Source organism: Nycticebus coucang, chromosome 22 (assembly GCF_027406575.1).
Source record: "Nycticebus coucang isolate mNycCou1 chromosome 22, mNycCou1.pri, whole genome shotgun sequence".
In the NCBI taxonomy this organism is placed as follows: domain Eukaryota; kingdom Metazoa; phylum Chordata; class Mammalia; order Primates; family Lorisidae; genus Nycticebus; species Nycticebus coucang.
Window position 1 is genome coordinate 568,201 of NC_069801.1, and position 21,070 is coordinate 589,270.

A 21,070-nucleotide genomic window follows, 5' to 3' on the forward strand; every position below is an offset into this window, starting at 1 on the left:
GAGCTTAGGAGTTTGAGACCAGCCTGAGCAAGAGTGAGACTTCCACCTCTAAAAACAGCTGGGCATGGGCTGGGAGCGATGGCTTACGCCTGTAATCCCAACACTCTGAGAGGCTGAGGTGGGTGAATAGCCTGAGCTCAGGAATTCGAGTCCAGCCAGAGCAAAAGTGAGACCCGGTCTCTAAAAATATAGCCAGGCATTGTGGTAGGTGCCGGTAGCCCCAATTACTTGGGAGGCTGAGGCAAAAGGACAGTTTTAGCCAAGAATTAAGAGGTTGCTGTGAGCTATGATGCCATGGGATTCTATCGAGGGCAACAAAGTGAGACTCTGTCTCAAAAAATTTTTAAAAGGCAATGCCCGTAGCTCAGTGGGCAGGGCCCCGGCCACATACACCGAGGCTGGTGAGTTTGAACCTGGCCCAGTCCAGCTAAAACAATGACAACTACAACGGGAAAAAATAAATAGGCATTATGGTGGGCACCTATAGTTTCAGCTACTTGGGAGGATGGGGCAAGAGAATCCCTTAAGCCCAAGAGTTTGAGGTTGCTGTGAGCTATGATGCCAGAGCACTTTACCAAGGGCAACAAAAAAAAATATGGATACGCTAACATATAATCTAATTAGACTAAAACTTAGCAGATTTTTAGATAACAAAAATGGTAGGCGAGGGCTAGGCCTGTAATCTCAGCAGTGTGAAAACCCCAGGGTCCCGCTGCCCACAGCAGTGCCCCAAAGGCCAACTCTGGGTGATGAATCATGCTTCAGGTTCTAGAAGAAAACATAATGGATTGCTTCTATTCCACAGGAAATTCTAATTATTTCATGATTTTAAAATAATAATACAGGCTTGGCGCCCATAGCACAGTGGGTATGGTGTCAGGCACATACACTGAGGCTAGGAGGTTCGAACCCAGTCCCGGCCAGCTGAACAACTGCAACAAAAAACAGCCAGACATTGTGGTGGGCGCCTGTAGTCCCAGCTACTTGGGAGGCTGAGGGAAGAGAATAGCTTAAGCCCAAGAGTTTGAGGTTGCTGTGAGCTGTGACACCACAGCACTCTACTGACACATTGAGGGTGACACATTGATCTCAAAAAAAATAATAATACAGTAGTTGTGGCTCGGCGCCTGTAGCTCAGCCACTAGGGCGTCAGTCACATACAAAAGGGCTGGCAGGTTCAAACCCAGCTTGGGCCTGCCAAACAACCACTACAACAACAACAAAAAAAAAAGCCAAGCATAGTGGCAGGCGCCTATAGTCCTAGCTACATGGGAGGCTGAGGCAAGAGAATCACTTAAGCCCAAGAGCTGGAGGTTGCTGTGAACTATGACACCACAGCACTCTACTGAGGGTGACACAGTGAGACTCTCTCTCAAAATAATAATAATAATGCAATAGTTGTTTTACCAAGAAATGGAACTTTCAGAGATAACCTTAAAAAAAAAAGAAGCCGAGTGGCACCAGTAGTTCAGTAGCTAGGGCGCTGGCCACATACACCGGGGCTGATCGGTTTGAACCTGGCCTAGGCCATATAAAACAATGACAACTGCAACAACAAAATAGCTGGGCACTGTGGTAGGCACCTGTAGTCCCAGCTACTCGGGAGGCTGAGGCAATAAACCTAGTAGTTTGAGGTTGCTGTGAGCTGTGACGTGACAGCACTCGACCCAGGGCAATAACTTGAAGCTCTGTCTCAAAAAAAAGAAAAAGAAAAGAAAAAAAGAGGACAAAGATCCCATCTGTAAGATCATACCCAGGAGGGCAAATGAGAAGTCAGCAGTTATGGGGGGCTGAGATGGCCAGAGACCACAGCCTGAGTAGCCTCTCAGGAAAAACAATACTAGGCCTGTGCGGTGGCTCATGGCTATAGTCCCAGCACTTTGGGAGGCCAAGGAGGATTTCTTGAGCCCAGGAGTTTGAGGTTGCTGTGAGCTATGATCATTCCACTATACTCCAGCCCTGGCAACAGTGAGACCTTGTCTTAAAAAAAAAAGACGACAAAAAACACACCAAAGGAAGGTGTTACAGCAGAGGTGAATCCTGAAATTGGCTAAGGGAGAATAAGGCTGAGCTGAGACAACCCAGAGAAAGCAAAGTTGGGGACTGTTTCACACCCAGTAAGCCACTGTCATCTCAGGAAAAATCACAGGGCCCCCAGGTGCTGGGACATTTCAACAATCACCCCAGTTTCACGGGGTTTTTCCTTAGAAGGATTTTCTTTTTTTTTTTTTTTTTGTAGAGACAGTCTCACTTTACTGTCCTCGGGTAGAGTGCCGTGGCCTCACACGGCTCACAGGAACCTCCAACTCCTGGGCTGAAGCGATTCTCTTGCCTCAGCCTCCCCAGCAGCTGGGACTATAGGCGCCCGCCACAACGCCCGGCTATTTTTTTGTTGCAGTTCGGCCGGGGCCGGGTTTGAACCCGCCACCCTCGGTATATGGGGCCGGCACCTTACCAACTGAGCCACAGGTGCCGCCCCCTTATAAGGATTTTCATATCTCTGGAGTGATGGTGAAACTATAGTGTCATGAGCAGTTAAGACAAGGGTCAGCTACCTTTACCCACATGCGAATCAAGGCAAAGGCTTATAAGAGAATGTAATTGGGGTGCTGCTCCTCATATCAGACAGCTGTGGAAAGTACAGCCAGGAGTAAGAGTCTGGACAGGAAAGAGGCCCCTCTGCCTCATGGGCATCACAGGTGATCTTGTGGGCTCCCACAGGAACACCGAGACTCACTGCACAGGCATCCAGCAAGGCATGTAGAAAAGCTGTACCACCTGGCCAGCCCAGAGCTGTGCCCACAGAAGTTCCTCACCCTCCATCTCCCCTCCTGCTCTGCCAACCATGTCTGGCTGCAGACACTTCGTTGGAGTCAGTCCCCAAAGGTGTTCCCTTCCCTGAAGGGGGAGGAGATCGCCACAGAGTGCACCAACTTCTATTGAGGAAGTAACCAGGCAGCCTACCATCTGCCCCTCCCACTCCAAAACAAATACCAGGAGGGAAGGCCAGCTATCACCTCACCTGCAGAAACTAATAGCCTCGTCCTGGGTGAACACAGGAGATGGCCCCACATCAAAGGCACTGTCAGCCTGTCGTGCCTTGAGGGAACAGGTCTTGACGGTCATAGCTGAATGTGGTGAATCCATGTTTTCGTGGCAAAGCACTATTAGTGCTGACACAGATGTGCCCGCGACTGCTCGCCGGTAGTAATGTTGGTGGGGCCTCCAGGAATCTTGAGTACTGCTATAGGCCTGGGCAGAGATCACTCCTGGCAACATTGTGACCGCCCAGTGAGACTCCAGCCCCACAGCTGGGCCCTGGTCAGGGAAGAAAGGCCTGTGCTGCCCACAGACCATGTGCACAGCTCCACATGTGGTGAGCAAGAGCCTGGCACACTCAGGAGAGGATGTGTTTAGGCTTTGGACCCTGGGGAGGTCTACCTTAGATCCTCTAACTGTTCTCTGGGAATTGTTATACCCCAAACTGGTGAGCTATGGCTTCCAAGTCAACATATTAAGAAATAAGTTCTGGGCTCGGCGCCTGTAGCTCAGTGGTTAGGGTGCTGGCCATGTACACTGGGGCTGGTGGGTTCAAACCCAGCCCAGGCCTGCTAAACAGCAATGACAACTATAACAAAAAAATAGCCAAGCATTGTGGCAGGCGCCTGTAGTCCCAGTTACTTGGGAGGCTGAGGCAAGAGAATCGCTTAAGTCCAAGAGTTTGAGGTTACTGTGAGCTGTGACACCATAGCGCCCTACTGAGGGTGACATAGTGAGAGGTTCTTGTATCCAAAAAAAAAAAGTTCATTTAGCAAAGCAGTGCTTCTACAAAGCACACAGACTGCACAAACAGAACTCAGGAAGACTGAAAGACATCTCCATGTCAGCCCCCCGCCCAACTCCTGCACACCCAACCGTAACTACGGCCTCGGCACAGACAGAGCAGCCTAAGGCTGAAAGCCAGGAGCCTTGGCTGGACCAGCAACAGGTGGTCATCAGGGTGACTCCATCCCACCCAGGCCCTCGAGTGACCCTCAGCAACAGGCTCTGTTCAACTTCTGACATCTGATCAGACAAGCAGGCCAACAATATCAGCACAATTAGACTCCTTTCTCTGGGAATTAATACACGGCTTAGGAATCACTTATTTTGGAAAGCAAACATCATTTCCAAAAAATGTAGTAAAACATAGCTGCTGGGCCAGGTATAGTGGGGCTCATACCTGTAATCCCAGCACTTTGGGAGGCCAAAGTGGGAGTATCACTTGAGGGAAGGAGTTCAAGACAGGCCTGAGTGAGACTGAGACCTCATCTACACAAAACAGAAAATTCTGGCTAGGCATGCTGGGCACCAGTCCCAGCTACTCAGGAGACTGAGGCATGAGGATTGCTTGAGCTCAGGAGTTTGCGATTGCTGTGAGCTATGATGTCACAGCACTCTACCCAGGGCAAGACTGTCTTAGAAAAATAAACAAACACAAGGTGTAATGCTCAGTTATGTGCACGTTCTAATTTATTGTTAGAAATTCTGAGGTGGGCACACATGAAGAAACCGAAGCCCTGGCCAAGCAGCACATTTAAGATCACAGTACCATGGGGACTGTGCAGGGAGGGTCCCCAGTCCCTTCCTTCCTCAGCTCTGCCTAGTATAGCAGCACTTCCCTGCCAAGTTATGTTACCCTGTCCTTTGAATATTTACATGCTTCACCAAGTGCTGTATTTTATCTTTGAGTTACATCTTAAGATGTTCTGATAGCTTTCTGCTGCAGATTTTAGCAACTACCATGTCTGCAGACACATGGGTTGTTCTGTCACAGGTCTGGGCTTCCAGCACTTATCAGCAGGTGTCATGCAGACCCCAACCCACCACTAATCATGTTAGCAGGCACCTGCCTTCTAGAGGCTGCTGGAAGCCATCCACCAAGAAGTAGGGGCCACTGGCCCACCCTGCCTCCCCCACCTCTGCTGTCTTCCCCTGCATGGAAGAACATGGGCCCGCTCAGTACAATGCCAAAGTCCATGGAAATCCTAGGAGACATCCCTCCTTCCCTGGCGAGGGCGGTGCTGGGAATAACTCAGCTAAGTGCCTACCACACTGCTATGCCCCCATCCCACCCACCTACAAGACAGAAGTTCTACCCAAATGACTTACTTTAGGGGCAAAGGTGTCCTTCCTCCCACAGCCCAAAGGAGAGGACCTGCCTACACAGGGTCCCTGAAAGGCAAATACTGTTGGTGACATGGTGTCACAACACTACCACCATGGCCACAAAAGCCCCAGCTCCACCTCTGCACCAAGGTGATGCTCGCAGGCACACGTCTTCTTTCAGACAGACTTCATGGGGAGGAGACCATTACCCTGTGCAGGAGATTCTGGATTCTGAGACTCTGGTCTCAGCTCCATTCAGAAGTCCCCCACACCAAGGGCCTCCGAGCTTGACAGCTGAAGCTGGACTCAGTTCCTATAAAATGTGGGAGATGGGACTAGTATTCAGGAACAGGAGGTCACAGTTGGCTGATACAAAAGGGAGCTAATTAAGGGAGTATGAACATATGCATTACTTTGTTTTCTCTCATCGAGTACAAGAATTTAACAATGAATGGTAGGCTTGGTGCCTGTGGCTTAGCACCTTGGGCGCCAGCCACATACACCGGAACTGGGGAGTTCAAACCCAGCCCCAGCCTGCCAAACAACGACAACTGCAACCAAAAAATAGCCAGGCATTGTGGTGGATGCCTGTAGTCCCAGTTACTTGGCAGGCTGAGGCAAGAGAATCGCTTAAGCCCAAGAGTTAGAGGTTGCTGTGAGCTGTGATGCCACAGCACTCTACCAAGGGTGACAAAGTGAGACTCTGTCTCAAAACAAAAAATAAATAAATAAAAATAAATGGTACTAACTTAACTCAAGAATTGATGGTGCCCCATGATTGCATTAATGTACACAGCTATGATTTAATTTAAAAAAAATAAAAAGAATTGATAAGATCTCAGGATAAGTTTCACAGTACACAAGAGTTGAATGTCTCTGAATTAAAAATTAATTACCTTTTTTTTTTTTTTTTAATACAGTTTTTGGCCAGGGCTGGGTTTGAACCCGGCATCTCCAGCATATGGGGCCGGCACCCTACTCCTTTGAGCCACAGGTGCCACCCCCCACGAATTAATTACTTTTAACAATAAAAAAGGATGCAATAGATAAAATGAGAGACTAAAAAATAATGGAAAGAAAAGAACTACCACAGGTAATGCTGCTCTTTGTCTTGGGGGGGAAAAGATTTGAGGATAAAGAAAGAACAGAACAGTTCAGGAAATTAAAAAAAAGACAGAGTTTAATGTTAGTAATAAAAGCCTGCAGGTCATAGGGCCAAGGGAAACACACAGCCCCCAAGACTCTCTGAAAGGGATTTTGTGGTCACACTTCTCTGTCAGGTTCAGGAACAAATACACAGCAAGCGATGGGACAGGCAGCTCTCAGAGAGGGGCCTTCCGAGATTGCTCCCCCTTCCTCTTACCCAAAGACATGAGCAGAGCAGGCCCAAGCTGTGTCCGACATGGAGACAAGGACGCAGCATGCCTGCAACTCATCAGAAATCTTTAGGGAAATTTTTTCAAACCTAGGTTCCAGGATCTCTGAGAAAAGCAGGGCAACAGAATGTGCTCAAGGTCTCTGAGAAATGCACAGTTGAGTACCCGGGGCTACCACCTGGAAGGCCCCACACTGTGGCATCATAGGCGCTGCACACTTCTAGAGACCCCACCCCGTTTGGCAGGCTGTCTGTGGTGCTGACAGGAGACAACTGGGGCTCTGCCCCAACATCCCTACCACAGTCTTCGCATGTGTAAAAAAGCCCCATTTCGTTTATTAAACATTGCAAAGTGCCAATATGAAGACAAAAGGTGTTCAATTGATGTTTTCCTTTTGCCTAGAATATGTTTGGGCTTCATTCTGAGAACTGCTCATTGGAGCAAAAGATGGTCCAGAAATTATTTTTTTGAGACAGAGTTTCAGTTTGTCGCCCTCTGTAGAGTGCTGTGGCATCACAGCTCACAGCAACCTCAAACTCTTGGGCTCAAGCAATTCTCTTGCCTCAGCCTCCTGAGAAGCTAGGACTACAGGCGCCTGCCACAACGCCCAGCTATTTTTAGAGATGAGGTCTCGCTCTGGCTCAGGCTGGTCTCAAATTCATGAGCTTAGGCGATCCACCCACCTCGGCCTCCTAGAGTGCTAGGATTATAGGTGAGGTCCAGAAATTTTAAAGCAGTGTGAGGGTGACCATGAAAATGCCTGGTCAAAATCCCAAGGGACTGATTATTGTTAACAATTATACAATTTGGTGTCACTTTCATAAAAATCTATTTTTTAAAATACCTTTTCACATGAGTCTTAAGCAGCAGATCCAAGGTGTTTTGTCTCTTCCTGAAATGAAGTAACAGTCTCTTAAGTTACTTACTTCTACCAGCTTGGACAGCTAACTTGGCCCTCCTCTCCAGTTGACCCTCTTAAGAACATGACTGGAGGGCGGCGCCTGTGGCTCAGCGGGTAGGGCGCCGGTCCCATATGCCGGAGGTGGTGGGTTCAAACCCAGCCCCGGCCAAATTAAAAAACAAAAAAAAGAACATGACTGGACATGTGAAACAGCCCAAGTCCATGTGCACGTGTGCGTGCATACGCACACATGCACCCACACACCTACCTGTGAAGAAAGTAACCAGGTAGCCCTGCAGTGTGAAAACAATCGGGGATTTTTTGGTTCCATTTTCCTCATCTAAGCTCTCTGGCTGATGCATGTCAGAACCTACGGCCTGACTGTACCTCAAAGCTTCCAGGCCTGTGAATAAATCTAACCCTCGGACTATACAGTGAGCACCAAGAACATAAACCAAGTTCCCAACTAAGAAGGGGTGAGTGTGTGTGCTGCAAGCATGGTATGTTGGCACACCTGCCTCCTTCCAGAGTCAGGGTCAGAGTGATATACATGTCACAAATGGCACCTGCCAGGGATGACCACAGAGAGGTTTTAAAAGGGCAACCCACTGGGATACAGTTCTTTGTCCTTCCTAAGAAGATCATTGTACATCTGATCATATGTGGTTTTGAAATCATAAACATTCGGCTTGTCGGGTGCTGGTCCTGGAAGCTTCACGTGAGTTCCTGTTCCAAAGGACCGGACGCTGAATCCACGCTTGCTGAAAGACACAAAAGAAGAAATCACAGTTGGATTAAATAAGATGCAAAATTCCAAAATTAAGGGGACATCACTGGAAATGAATTAATTTTATTGATATGAAAAAAATATTTTAAAATTTTAACCTAGGGCTGGGCGCGGTGGCTTCACCTGTAATCCCAACACTCTGGGAGGCCGAGGTGGGTGGATTGCCTAAACTCACAGGTTTGAGACCAGCCTAAGCCAAAGCAAGACCTCGTCTCCAAAAACAGCTGGGTGTTGTGATGGGCACTTGTGGTCAGCTACTCAGGAGGCTGAGGCAAGACAACTGCTTGAGCCCAAGAGTTAGAGGTTGCTGTGAGCTATGATGCCACAGCACTCTACCGGGGGTAACAAAGTTTAAGACTCTGTCTCCAAAAATTAAATAAATAAATAAAAAGAATAAAATAAAAATTTAACCTAAGGCTGGTGCAGTGGCTCACACCTGTAATTCTAGCACTCTGGGAGGCAGGAAAATCACCTGAGCTCAGGAGTTTGAGACCAACTTGAGCAAGAGCAGGACTCTGTCACTTAAAAAAAAAAGTCAGGCACTGTGCCAGGTGCCTATAGTCCCAGGTACTTGGGAGACTGAGGCAGAAGGATTGATTGAGCCCAGGAGTTTGAATTTACTGTGAGCTGTGATGACTCCATGGCACTCTACCCAGGGTGACAGAGTTGAGATTCTGTCTCAAAATAAATAAATGAATAAATAGAAAAAATAAATAAAAACCCAGGGCAGCACCTGTGGCTCAGTGAGTAGGGCACTGGCCCTATATGCTGAGGGTGGCAGGTTCAAACCCAGCCTGGCCAAACTCTAATAAAAAATAGCTGGGTGTTGTGGCGGATGCCCGTAGTCCCAGCTACTTGGGAGGATGAAGCAAGAGAATCGCCTAAGCCTAAGAGCTGGAGGTTGCTGTGAGCTGTGACACCACAGCACTCTACCAAGGGTGACAAAGTGAGACTCTGTCTCTAAAAATAAATAAATAAATATAAATAAATAAATACCTAATATTTTCGGCTCAGCCCCCATAGCATAGTGGTTACGGTGCCAGCCATACATCAAGGGTGGCAGATTCAAACCCGGCTTGGGCCAGCTGAACAACAATAATAACTGCAACAATAACAACAAAAAAATAGCTGGGCATTGTGACAGGCACCTGTAGTGCTAGCTACTTGGGAGGCTGAGGCAAGAGAATTGCTTAAGCTCAAGAGTTTAAAGTTGCTGTGAGCTGTGACTCTACAGCACTCTACCAAGGGTGACATAGTGAGACTCTGTCTCAAAACAAACAAAAAAACCCTAATATTTTATTAAAATTTTTCTCCAAATTCTGAAGCAAGCAGCACTTGGGAGGCCAAGGCGTGTGGACTGCCAGAGCTCACAGGTTTGAGATCAGCCTGTTTCAAAAAATAGCTGGGTTTTGTGGCAGCCGCCTGTAGTCCCAGCTACTTGGGAGGCTGAGGCAAGAGGACAGCTTGAGCCCAAGAGTTTGAGGTTGCTGTGAGCTATGACGCAAGAGGTTGAGGTTACTTCAAGTGAAGATGCCACAGCACTCTACCAAGGGTGACCAAGTAAGACTGTGTCTGAAAAAGAAAAAAAGATTCTGAAGCAAGTTATACAAAAGCTAGGTGAAGCTAATCAAAATGGAATTTACCATTACAAGGCTAGAGTTGCTTAAAGCTGTTACTCTAAACTCAGAAGGACTGGCCAGGCATGGAGGCTCACACCTGTAATACCAGACTCTGGGAGGCCCAGGCAGGTGGATTGCCTGAGCTCAGGAGTTTTAGGTTGCTATGAGCTATGCCACCAGGGCACAGAGTGAGACTCTGTCGCAAACAAACAAACAAACAAAAACAAAAAACCCCAAAACCTCAAAAGGACTGGTCAACACAAATTAGAGAAGACAGAACATTTCAGTTATCTGATTCATTTCCTGCATTCCTGTATGAGTGAGGAGCACAGGACCCCTCAAGATCTAACAACTTCCTCCCACAGCCTTGCCAAGGTTGACCAGAGGCACCCACAGCCTAGGGAACTGGCAACCTGTGAACTGCGACCCAGTGAGCCACTATGCACACCAAGAGAAAGAAAGGCTGCCTCAAAACAGATACCAGATGTGGAAGATCAGAAAACTTTCAAGTTTGTCAAAACAGGTTACGTGCAAAAAAGTTTGGTATAGAACTTGTGTGTTCTTTCAAATTCAGTGATTAAAGTAAAAATTTTAAGCCTAAAAGCATCTAAATCAGTGGTTCTCAACGTTCCTAATGCCGTGGTCCTTTGGGTCACACCCACAGGTTGAGAACCGCTGATCTAAATAAAGGGGATTTCTCATTGTAGCTTTATATTTATAAATCACAACATGTCTGCATCACAAGGAACCTCCCAGCACAGGGCTGTGGGGCACGCACACCTTCCCAACACTTCACCTTTTCTCTATAGTCCAGATTAAAAGAAGAGAGCTGTTGAGTAAAGCTTTTCTGTATTTTCTTCCACTGTAACATTGTGACTTGGGACATCTGGAAACATTTCTGCCTGACAGCATGTGGAGGCCAGGATGCAGTTAAACATCTCAAACACACATGAGACAAAGAACAACTGAGCCCAAAGCGTGGGTGAGAAACTGATTAATGGTTAGCAACCCAGAAGGAGGGGCTATAGGGTGGGGTGCCTGTTCTCCTAGCACTCTGGGGGGCCAAGGCTGGTGGACTGCTTTGGGGAGATCACAAGTTCAAGACCAGCCTGAGGAAGAGTGAGACCCCCATCTCTACTAAAAATAGAAAAACTGAAGCCAGATGATTGTTTGAGCCCAAGAGTTGGAGACTGCTGTAAGCTACAATGATGCCATGGCACTCAAACCAGGATGACAGCTTGAGACTCTGTCTCAAAATAAAAGAAGGGGCTACAGTGGGAACATGAACTTCACAGAAAAGGAAATGGCCCTTAAATGCCAGATCTCATTCACGAGAGATGTAGAGCACATGGGCACTGCCTTTCACCAACACATTAACAAAGTTCAAACGTGCACACAGGTCAGCACCCGTCCCACTGCAGTGCCAGCACCATGCAGGGAAGGATATGGTCTGTCTGTTCATAGCTATACCCTTGGCATCTAAAACACCACAGGGCACACAGCAGGAACTTGGTAAACAGCTGCTGAACGGCGAGCAGACAACACCAGGATAAGGGAGAGACACCACATGTGATGCTGCTGAGCCACCAGCAGTAAGCCTGAGGTGCATCACCAGCCACATCCAGAAGTGAGAACCACCTGCACCTCAACCAACACTTCAGGGCCCCAAGCTCAGCCTGGAGTGGCACATGAGCACCTGCAATGTGGCTGCGCTTGAGCACACTCACTGCAGCACTGCCTGTAACGACAAGAGACAGCCTAAATGTCCACCCACAGAGCAGGACACTTAGTGCAATTCCACATACCTAGAGGGTGACACAGAAGGGCTGTCCCTCAGAGCCTGATGAACAACCCTGCTACACGTCACCTGCCCCCAAATCAAAATGCACAGACTTTAAAAAGTAATTTTTATTTTTTATTATTTATTTTTTTTTTGTAGAGACAGAGTCTCACTTTATGGCCCTCGGTAGAGTGCCGTGGCCTCACACAGCTCACAGCAACCTCCAACTCCTGGGCCTAAGCGATTCTCTTGCCTCAGCCTCCCAGAGCAGCTGGGACTACAGGCGCCCGCCACAACGCCCGGCTATTTTTGGTTGCAGTTTGGCCGGGGCCGGGTTTGAACCCGCCACCCTCGGTATATGGGGCCAGCGCCTTACCCACTGAGCCACAGGCGCCGCCCAAAAAATAATTTTTAAAAAAGGGGTTCTTACCTAGTTTAAGTCAAACACCTCATCCAAGTCCTCTGCTGCTAAGAGCTGAGTCAGTCCCCAGATGTCCTGACTTATACAACCACGCTCCCTAGAACACCCACCACACTCAATAAAGGGTACAGTATGGGCTCAGTGCCTGTGGCTCAAACGGCTAAGGCACCAGCCACATACACCTGAGCTGGCGGGTTCGAATCCAGCCCGGGCCTGCCAAACAACAACGATGGCTGCAACCAAAAAAAAAAAAGCACAGTATGGCAGTAGAGATTCATGACTAAAAAGCCCAAGTTCACAAACACACAAACTGGAAATAAACCTGAAAACATGAAAAATAAAATTTCTGACATTCAGTCACATCTACAGATGCCCATGAAAACAAGGAAGTCAAACTGCTGGCTGGGGGCGGCGCCTGTGGTTCAGTGAGTAGGACGCCTGCCCCATATGCCGAGGGTGGTGGGTTCAAACCCAGCCCCGGCCAAACTGCAACAACAAAAAAAATAGCCGGGCGTTGTGGCGGGTGCCTGTAGTCCCAGCTGCTCGGGAGGCTGAGGCAAGAGAATCACATAAGCCCAAGAGCTGGAGGTTGCTGTGAGCCGTGTGACGCCACGGCACTCTACAGAGGGCAGTAAAGTGAGACTCTGTCTCTACAAAAAATAAATAAATAAAAAAAAATTAAAAAAAAAAAAAAAAAAAAAAAAAAAAGACTACCTACTTCCATGAATAGAGTCTCTCATTGGGCGGCGCCTGTGGCTCAGTGAGCAGGGTGCCGGCCCCATATACCGAGGGTGGCGGGTTCAAACCCAGCCCCGGCCAAACTGCAACAAAAAAATAGCCGGGCGTTGTGGCGGGCGCCTGTAGTCCCAGCTACTCGGGAGGCTGAGGCAGGAGAATCGCCTAAGCCCAGGAGTTGGAGGTTGCTGTGAGCTATGTGATGCCACGGCACTCTACCAAGGGCAATAAAGTGAAACTCTGTCTCTACAAAAACAAAAAAAAAAAAACAAAACAAAACAAACTGCTGGCTGGGACCCAGACCCAGGGCATGTGACAAGCAGCACAACAGAGAAGATGAAAGCAGATGCATTTCACCCTGAATATACAACTATATCCTCACCAGCTCAGCACCAGCCTGAGCAAGAACAAGACCCCAGAAAAAAACAGCCTGAGCCCCAAAGTTCAAGGTTGCTGTGAGCTGTGACACCACAGTACTCCAGCTGGAGCAAAAGAGTGAGACTCAGTCAAAAAGAAGAAGAAAAGAAACAACCTCTCATGCAGCTTTACAGGCACCTAGGGCTCGGCGCCTATAGCTCAGCGGCCAGGGTGCCAGCCACATACACCAGAGTTGGTGGGTTCAAACCCAGCCCAGGCCTGCCGAACAATGACAACCCCAACCAAAAAATAGCCAGGCATTGTGGCGGGCACCTGTAGTCCCAACTACTTGGGAGACTGAGGCAAGAGAATCGCTTAAGCCCAAGAGCTTGAGGTTGCTGTGATGCCACAGCACTCTCCCCAGGGCGACATAGTGAGACTCCATCTCAAAAAAAAAAAAAAAAAAAAAAAACCAAACCAGACACCTAGTATCTGCTCTATGGAGGTCATACACGTAGAAACATGGGGGACAAGTGAAGCCTGACTTGTGTCCATGTAACAATTCATCACTCTACAGAACTCCCCAGAAACAGCTGCTCTCCTGTGACCTCCAGTCATCTCCCCTGCAAATGCAGGTTCTAAAGGCCACTGTCCACCTGGCCCAATCCACTCCCCTAATGTACCCACAGCTCAGTGCCCCAGTTGACTCCATCCCTCTCATGGGCTCAGGGGTAGATCTGTCTACAAATCACACCAAGACAAAAAGTGAAAGCATCTGTCTGCCCAGCAGCAGAAGTCTGCTCTACAGTTAAAAGAACAGGGCCAGCCGAGGTGGCTCATACCTATAATCCTAGTACTCTGGGAGGCTGAGGCAGGCAGATCGCTTGAGCTCACAAGTTCGAGACCAGTCTGAGCCAAGAGCCAGACCCATTTCTAAAAATAGCCAGGTTTTGTGACAGGTGCCTGTAGTCCCAGCTACTCAGGAGGCTGAAGCAAGAGGCTCTCTTGACCCCAAGAGCTTGAAGCTGCTGTGAGCTATAATGCCATGGGACTCTACTCCAGGGTGACAGTGTGAGACTTTGTCTCAACAAAAGAAGAAGAAAAAAAAGAAAGGATAAAAAAAAAACAAAAAAAAGATGGTATTAAGTGGACCTTGTAGAACACTTTATCTCTCTCTTATGCACAGTTGTATATAAAGACACCTGAAAAATCTGCACCAAAAGGATGTTGCGTTCTTTCCTCATTTGCTTTTTTTTTTTTTTTTTGTAGAGACAGAGTCTCACTTTATGGCCCTCGGTAGAGTGCCGTGGCCTCACACAGCTCACAGCAACCTCCAACTCCTGGGCTTAAGCGATTCTCTTGCCTCAGCCTCCCGAGTAGCTGGGACTACAGGCGCCCACCACAACGCCCAGCTATTTTTTGGTTGTAGTTCAGCCGGGGCTGGGTTTGAACCTGCCACCCTCGGTATATGGGGCCGGGGCCTTACCGACTGAGCCACAGGCGTCACCTCTTTCCTCATTTTCAACATATGTTCTACAGTGAGAATTTTTGCAACTAGCAAATATTACCATTAAAATTAAAATAAGAGGCTGTGCGCCTATGGCTGAAGCAGCTAAGGCGCCAGCCACATACAACTGAGTTGGCGGGTTTCCCTGTGGTGGCCCAGGCCTGCCACAAAACAATGACAAGCCGCGGGCAGCGCCTGTGGCTGAGTAGGGCGCTGGCCCCATATGCTGAGGGTGGCGGGTTCAAACCCAGCCCCGGCCAAACTGCAACAAAAAAATAGCCAGGCGTTGTGGCGGGCGCCTGTAGTCCCAGGTGCTCAGGAGGCTGAGGCAAGAGAATCGCATAAGCCCAAGAGTTAGAGGTTGCTGTGAGCCATGTGACGCCATGGCACTCTACCTGAGGGTGGTACAGTGAGACTCTGTCTCTACCAAAAAAAGAAAAAAAATGACAAGCCGCAACCCAAAAAAGAAAAATAGCCAGGCGTTGTGGCAGGCACCTGTAGTCCCAGCTACTTGGAGGCAGGAGAATCGCCTGAGCCCAGGAATTGGAGGCTGCTGTGAGCTGTGATGCCACAGCACTCTACCCAGGGGGCAGCTTGAGGCTCTGTCTCAAAAAAAAAACAAAACAAAAAAGTAGGGTGGCACCTGTGGCTCAAGGGAGTAGGGTGCTGACCCCATATGCCAAAAGTGGTGGGTTCAAGCCCAGCCCTGGCCAAAAAATGCAAAAAAGGGGGGGAAAAATCAAATCAAATCGAATTAAAATAAGAAAGCCAGGAGCAGTGGCTCACACCTGCAATCCCAGCACTTGGGAGGCTGAGGTGGGTGGATTGCCTCAGCTCACAGGTTAGAAACCAGCCTGCGCAAGAGCAAGACTCTGTCTCTAAAAAATAGCTGGGCGTTGTGGCAGGTGCCTATAGTCCCAGTTACTTGGGAGGCAGCCGAAGAGTTTGAGGTATGACACCATGGCACTCTACCAAGAGCAACACAAGTGAGACTCTGTCTTAAAAAAAAAAAAAAATTAAAATAAGGTACTTTTTTACAAAGGAAAACCTGCTTCAAATACTCCAAATATGAACTTTCAGAAGCTGGAGATCTATGTCTAAAATAACAAATATATCCGCCAGGCCTGGTGGTTCACGCCTGTAATCCCAACACTCTGGGAGGCCAAAGCAGGTAGATTGCCTAAGCTCACGATTTCAAAACCAGCCTGTGCTACAGCAAGACCTCGTCTCTAAAAACAGCCAGGTGTTGTGGTAGGGACCTCTAGTCCCAGCTACTTCAGAGGTTGAGACAAGAGAATCACTTGTGTCCAAGAGTTTAAGGTTGATGTGAGCTGTGATGCCATGGCACTCTACTGAGAGTGACAAAGTGAGACAATGTCTCAAAAAAAAAAAAAAAAAGAAGTATATACAGGTTTGACACCTGTAGCTCAGCCACTAGAGTGCCAGTCACATACACCAGAGGTGGTAGGTTCAAACCCAGCCTGGGCCTGCCAAACAACAATGACAACTGCAACAAAAAAGTAGCTGGGCGTTGTACCAGGCACCTGTAGACCCAGCCACTTGGGAGGCTAAGGCAAGATAATCACTTAAGCCCAAGAGTTGGAGGTTGCTGTGAGCTGTGACACCACAGCACTCTACTAAGGCTGACAAAGTGAGCTAAGGATCTATTTCTAAAATAACAAATTCACATTCATGTTATCCATAATGGATGTTATCTGAACTTACTTGACTGAATTTTGAACTTACTCGTTATGAATAAAAGTAAAAGATGGAGGGCGGCACCTACTGGCGCCCTACTCACCAGCGCTCAGTGAGTAAGGCGCTGGCCCCATATACCGAGGGTGGCGAGTTCAAACCCAGCCCCGGCTGAACTGCAACAGAAAAATAGCCGGGCATTGTGGCAGGTGCCTGTAGTCCCAGCTATGTGGGAGGCTGAGGCAAGAGAATCGTCTAAGCCCAGGAACTGGAGGTTGCTATGAGCTGTGTGACACCATGGCACTCTACTGAGGGCGATAAAGTGAGACTCTGTCTCTACCAAAAAAAAAAAAAAAAAAAAAAAAAGGCAAAAGATGGCAAAATAGGTATAAAGTATACATAAGAACTTATTCTTACTTGGTGATTATGAAAAGGGTCTCTTCTGGTTCGGCACCTGTAGCTCACTGGTTAGGGTGCCAGCCACATGCACTGGGGCTGGTGGGTTCGAACCCCACCAGGTCCTGCTAAAACAACAATAACAACAGTAACAAAAAAAAAAAAAATAGCCAGGTGTTGTGGTAGGCGCCTGTAGTCTCAACTACTCGGGAGGCTGAGGCCAGAGAATTGCTTAAGCCCAAGAGTTTGAGGTTGCTGTGAGCTGTGACACCACGGCATTCTACCAAGGGCAACATAGTGAAACTGTTTCAAAAAAGAAAAGAAAAGAAAGGAAAGAAAAAAAGAGGGCTCTGCGCTAAACGGGTCCAGAGTGAGTATAGGGTTCATCTAGGAGGTGGTCGGTTTCAGAGTCTTCAAGCCTTTAGCCTTTCTCTGAGTCAAGATGAGTGATAAGCCAGACCTGTCAGAAGTGGAGAAGTTTGACAAGTCAAAACTAAAGGAAAAAATACTCTCCCTTTTCAGGAAACTATCCAGCAGGAAAAAGGCCATTCACACATCATAAAATGGAGATCTTCTCTCAAGAACAAATTTCAACATTGCCTGAGAGTATTGGTTTTAGGCTTGTTTTTTGTAAACCTATGTGTTTATAGAGATTTTAGGCTTCTTGTGATGTCTTCTTACGTATACTTCTTGGCTAATAAGTTATGGGTAACCAAGGTTCCCTTCAGTTCATTTTAAAACTCCCATTGGTACATAAATTCCAGGTGGCAGATGCTGGATGACCTTAGTGTGTGTAATTCTTACACCTCCTACTAGATGAGCCAATTTTAACCTTCTACAATGGATGCCTTCAATGCTTCATGATCTTCACGGGATTTCATGCTTTTGCAGCTTCTCACAGTTTATTTTCATCTTTAATGTAGCAATAAAATATGAATGTGAAGTGCAAAAAAAAAAGGAAAAGGGTCGCTTCTGTGCCTCCTTTTTTCACAGGGCACCAAACTATGCCAGCTATGGCCACTTTTAACTAAACAAGGATTTTCATCTTTAGTAATTGTCTCAAGAAAATATCAGATTACCACAACTTTAAAATAGCCTCTAAACCAGAGTTCATTACCAAAATTGCTAAGTAAAATTTCAAAAACATTTGCTTTTGGCTCTGCACCTGTAGCTCAAGCGGCTAAGGTGCCAGCCACATACACCAGAGCTGGTGGGTTCAATCTGGCCCGGGCATGACAACTACAACCAAAAAAAAAAAGCTACAGTCCCAGCAACTCGGGAGGCTAAGGCAAGACAATCGGGTAAGCCCAGGAATTTGAGGTTGCTGTAAGCTGTGACCCCAGCGCACTTTACCCAGGGTGACAGCTTGAGGCTGTCTCAAAAAATAAAAACAAACAGAAAAACATTTGCTTTTGGAATAGTCAATCCCATTTGTTATGCAAATACAACAGAAAAGATTCAACAAAGGGTTACTAGCCTGAAACCTCAGAACCGAGGTCTACAGACCATCTGTTATTCCAATTGAAGATCATAATTTTATTTTCTTTGGGTAATTTCCCAGAGGCCTGAACCTTGCACTCTTTTAAGTTTAACAAACTTTTAATGATACACATAAAAGATAAGTGCAGTTAATAAAGGAAGACCCATTACAAGATAACTATAGCACATTTCTACTTTTTTTTTTCTTTTATAGACAGAGTCTCGGCAGGTTGGGGTCAGTGGTTAAGGCACCAGCCACATACACAAACACACAAACAAAAATAGCCAGGCATTGTGGAGGACACCTGTAGTCCCAGCTACTAGGGAGGCTGAGGTAAGAGAATCACCTGAGTTCAGGAGTTTGAGGTTGCTGTGAGGTATGACACCACGGCACTCTACCCAGGGGAACAAAGTGAGACTCTGTCTCAATGAAAAATAATAAATAAAAAATTAGACAAAGTCTCACTTTGTCCCCCTGAGTGCCGTGGCGTCATACCTCACAGCAACCTCAAAGTCCTGGGTTCAAGCGAGCCTCTTGCCTCAGCCTCCCAGTAGCTGGGACTACGCCCAGCTACTTTTTCTATTTTTAGTAGAAACAGGTCTCCCTCTCTTTTTTTATTTTTGAATGGTTTTTTTAATTTTTTTTTAATTTTTATTAAATCATAGCTGTGTACATTAATATGATCATGGAGCACCATACACTTGGTTCATAGATCGTTTGAAGGTCTCGCTCTTGCTGAAGCTGGTTCAAGCAATCCCCCTGCCTCAGTCTCCCAAAGTGCTAGGATTACAGGTATGACACTCCCCCCCACGCCCAACCACACATTTCTAGTTTAGAAACTTTACACTGACTTGACCTTTTAGGTTCAAATGACACCATGATCAAAGAAGAGAGAAGGAAAGAAAAAAGAAAAACAGAAAAGAAAAGAAGACACTAGGAAATACTGTAGACAGTGTAGTAGACTTCAAGAAAATTTAAGAAATTCAGCATTGGCCAGGAGCAATGGTGCATGCCTGTAATCCAAGCACTCTGGGAGGCCAAGGGAAGTGGATCGCTTGAATTCAGGAGCTGGAGACCAGACTGAACAAGTAAGAGACCCCTCACTATGGAAAAAAAAAAGAAAAAAAGAATAAAGAAACAAACAAACTAGCCGAGCGAGCCTTGTGGCGGGAGCGTTGTAGTCCCAGCTGTTCCGGAAGCTGCTGCTGGAGGATTGGCTGAGCCCTGGAGTTTGAGGTTGCTGTGAGCTATGATGACGCCACGGCACTCTACCCAGGGCGCCAAGAAGAGTGATACTCTCTCGAAGAAAAAAAAAAAAGAAAGAAAAGAAAAAAGAATAAGAAACTCAGTATTAGTAGACCACGGACACTCGACACTTCCAGCTTCATTAAAAAATGAGAAGGACTTCTAATTTTCCTAAGTTACTCAAAAGAGTCGAATTGGATGGTGATGACAACAGAAACAAAGAATTGTTTTCCTTTGCGAGTTCAAGTACAATAACTTCGGAAGAAAAGGTTGTTTCAACTTTCTTTTACTATAAATGCTGACGTGCGTACCAACCGAACTGTAACTCAAATGGTCAGTTTCTCGTTTTGCTCAGTTACTTTGAACGAATAAACCGGATCAAACAGGAATACATTTTATTAAACACACACAGGAATCATAAAAAATGAGTTAGTACCTTAATAAAATAAATGAATAGGGCCAAACCGAATCGACCTGTATTTCGGTAACTACCGAATGGAGGAGTTCAAAAGGGAAGAGGGAATTTTTTGATAGACTTGAAGCAACACCGCAGAAAGCACAAACTCACAACGTTAACAACACAGACCACGACTGTTATTTCAGGAGTCCTTCCATCCAGTTCAACAAGCTCCAGAAATGCAATCCGCCGCCCCCGACCCTCGCCTGGTTCGTGACTCCCGCCGCCTCCCCCTCGGACCGGCCAGCAAAGAGCTCGTACCACTCGCGGAGCACAATGATTCAGAAACTGACATCCCCGCAATGTCATCCGAACGCTCCGGTTCCCGCCTCCGGGCCGTACCGGAGCGCGGCCCGGGCGCAGCTCAACTTACCTAAGGATGTTGTGCGCCTCCATGCTCCGGTTCTGGTTGCTCGAGCACACCACCGCCACCCGCAGCGGCGACGACGGCATGGCGGCGGCTGCTCCGTCGTGACGCTCCGGTTCTGACTCCCTTCCACCCGCGGCGCCTCCAGGGAACAAGATGGCGGCCGGAAGTCAGTGACCCGGAAGTGGCGGCGGCGGAATGCGTGACGTCCGCATGGCGGCCTCCAGCGAGGACGCGGACGGACGCCAGGCTCCGCCCCTCGGACGCAGAGGCTTGCGGGAATGATCGCCGCACTCAGAGGGCGGGCGGCCGAACGCAGGGCCCAGGCGTACGCAGCCAAGGTCCTCCGGCACAGGGGAGCCCGCGCGCCCTGTTGAGGTAGGGAGCATAGGAAGGACCATTTACCGTGACGTCATAAGGTCCTGCCGCTAATGACGCGCTTAGCGCCGACGCCCTGACGTCACGCGTTGCTAGAGCTGAGAGTGGCGCGCAGGGCCCAGCGACGACTCCACTGCGCGCAGAAGCAATTTTGAGGGTTCCCGCGGTCGCCGTGGAGCCCGGTTTTCTCTCCTGTGTTCCTCTTAAGTTTTCCGGTGCTGCTTCATTCCCTGTGTCGCTTTGGTCTGCGCCGCACCGCTTTAGGCACAGCCACGGGCTCCATTCCCCTGGCTCGCACAACCAGTAACATGTCTCTCTTCTTTGAAAACCCGTCGGCGGGGTTGGCGCCTGTGGCTCAAGGAGTAGGGCGCCAGTCCCATATGCCGGAGGTGGTGGGTTCAAACCCAGCCCCAGCCAAAAA

General features: G+C 47.9%; 1 protein-coding gene across 4 annotated transcripts in view; it reads right to left on the reverse strand.

Annotated features, from left to right (window-relative positions):
* The window catches only part of SSU72 (SSU72 homolog, RNA polymerase II CTD phosphatase), a 31,550-nt gene extending 10,575 nt beyond the window's left edge, over window positions 1-20,975 (reverse strand). The window contains exons 1-2 of one of the 4 annotated variants that reach the window (XM_053575430.1): window positions 20,278-20,975; window positions 8,043-8,186 (exon numbers count right to left, since the gene is read on the reverse strand). In XM_053575430.1, the coding sequence (XP_053431405.1) occupies window positions 8,043-8,186; window positions 20,278-20,357 (224 nt within the window). In that variant the 5' untranslated portion in view covers window positions 20,358-20,975. The remainder of the gene's footprint in view (window positions 1-8,042; window positions 8,187-20,277) is intronic. The other 3 variants (XM_053575434.1, XM_053575432.1, XM_053575433.1) reach the window with 3 other exon arrangements.
* Between the last annotated feature and the right edge of the window lie 95 nt (window positions 20,976-21,070).